Raw genomic sequence first — 1,995 nt, 5'->3', positions numbered from 1 at the left:
AACCAGAATTTTAGATTCCATTGCTAGAGACTCTGTTGTTGAAGAATTTAGCCTAGGGCTAGATCCCAATGAATATAGTTTCTAACCTGCTAAATTATGTAGTTTTTCAAGTTTGAGAAATTTTATTTTGTATTCATATAATATTTTCAGTTATTTGTGAAGTATAATGTGATGTTTTGGTTCATGCATTCATTGGTTAATGTTCAAGGTAATTGATTTATCTATCACCATATCATTTCTTGATGGTGAGTGCAAAGACATTTCTATTTTGATGTATGCAATAATATATATATATATATATATATATATATATATATATATATATATTATTTGATATATGCCCAGTGAATTATGTTTAATTACATTCACCCTGTTGTTCCATAGAATAGCAGAACTTATTTCTCCTGTCTAACTGTATCATTACAAATTGACCCGTATCTCTCCGTTCCTTTCTCTGTTAATCCTCCCAGTCTCTAGTAACCATTATTCTAGCTGCAACTTCTGAGATCAACATTTCTAGATTCCACATATGCGTGAGATCAGGCAATATTTGTTTTTCTGTATCTAACTTATTTTTTTTTGATTCATTCAAATATTTATTGAGCAGCTAAGGAGATACAAAGGTGATTAAAACATGGTCCAAGAGATGATGAGGCATATGCACAAGAGAGAGCAATATATAAGGTTCAACTGAATTCACAGCAGTCAAAAGTGCTTTAGGAAATCAAGAGATTGCTTCCAGCCTGCAAGTGGGTGTGGGTGGCAAATCAGGAAAGGGGATTGAGATTAAAATAGAAGACTTCAGCCTGGATTGTTGATGATACTCAGTATGGACTATATTTGTCTCTCCTTTTCCTTTCTCCCCATCTTTGGGCTTAATTTACCAGTAGTGCCCAGGGCTGTTCAATGTGCTTTTTCTATACTTGCTTGCATTTTTGCTTTAATGTCTTCTACAGAACTAGGTCCTTTTGGTGTTTTAGGAGTTTTTTCCCGTTTTTTGAAGGATTCTTGACCTTTTGATCTTGGTGTTGTTGGTTTTGAGTCTTTTCCATTCTGGTTCGATTTTTGTGCATTTTTGGCTGGAGTATCTCGTATAGATTTCTTCACTGGAGCTTTTTCTTCAGTTTCCTCATCATCAAAATCATCATCATCATCATCATCTTCGTCATCATCATCATCATCTTCTTCATCATCATCGACATCTTCATCAGCAGCAAGTTTTACTTTTTTCTGGGGAACCTTGCTACCACCTCCAGGGGCAGATCGCTTTCCAGATACACTTAAGAGTTTCACATCCTCCTCTTCATCTTCTGACTCAGCATCTTCCTCCACAGCTACTAAGTGCTGGCCACTAATATGCACAGGCCCTGAACCGCACTTCAACCTTAAGACCACAGGTCGTGTGATTTCAAAGCCCCCAAGGGAAACCGTTGGCTGTACTGACATTTTCAATGTTGCCAGTGTTACTTTAATTGGACTGCCTTCATAATTCATTGCCTCTGCTTCAACAATGTGCAATTCATCCTTTGCACCAGCCCCTAAACTGACCGTTCTTAATGATAACTGGTGCTCATTTTCATCATTATCCACCTTAAAGTGATAATCTTTGTCAGCTTTTAGCTCACAACCAAAAAGGTAGTTCTGGGGCCTCAGGGGGCTCATGTCCATATCCATCGAATCTTCCATGGGGTGGTAGCACGCACTTAGGTGGGAGAGAAGGCGGACGGAAAACGGGTGGCTGCTCTAAAGAGACGCGCAGCACGGAATCACGCCAGGGCTGTATCTAATTTATTTCGCTTAACATAATGTCTTTTAGTTCCACCCATGTTATTGCAAATGACAGACTTCTGTGCCCTTTATGGCTGAATAGTATTTTGTCATGTACGTATGCCATATTTTATTATCCATTCGTTCACTGAGGGACATTTAGGCTGATTCCATATCCTGGCTATTGCAAATAGTTCTGCAAAGAACATGGGAGTTTAGGCATTTCTT

The 1,995-nt window shown here is 38.2% G+C and overlaps 1 protein-coding gene across 1 annotated transcript; it reads right to left on the bottom strand.

Annotated features, from left to right (window-relative positions):
- Positions 1 to 572: 572 nt before the first annotated feature.
- On the bottom strand, positions 573 to 1,774 carry LOC107140767 (nucleophosmin-like). Its single transcript, XM_048811485.1, has one exon. It carries the CDS (start codon positions 1,684 to 1,686, stop codon positions 904 to 906), a length of 783 nt encoding a protein of 260 aa, XP_048667442.1. The 5' UTR covers positions 1,687 to 1,774; the 3' UTR covers positions 573 to 903.
- Positions 1,775 to 1,995: the final 221 nt, after the last annotated feature.

This window comes from Marmota marmota, unplaced genomic scaffold (genome assembly GCF_001458135.2).
Source record: "Marmota marmota marmota unplaced genomic scaffold, marMar, whole genome shotgun sequence".
NCBI lineage: Eukaryota > Metazoa > Chordata > Mammalia > Rodentia > Sciuridae > Marmota > Marmota marmota.
The sequence above is the reverse complement of the archived record's forward strand: the minus strand, read 5'-3'. Positions and strand labels throughout refer to the sequence as shown.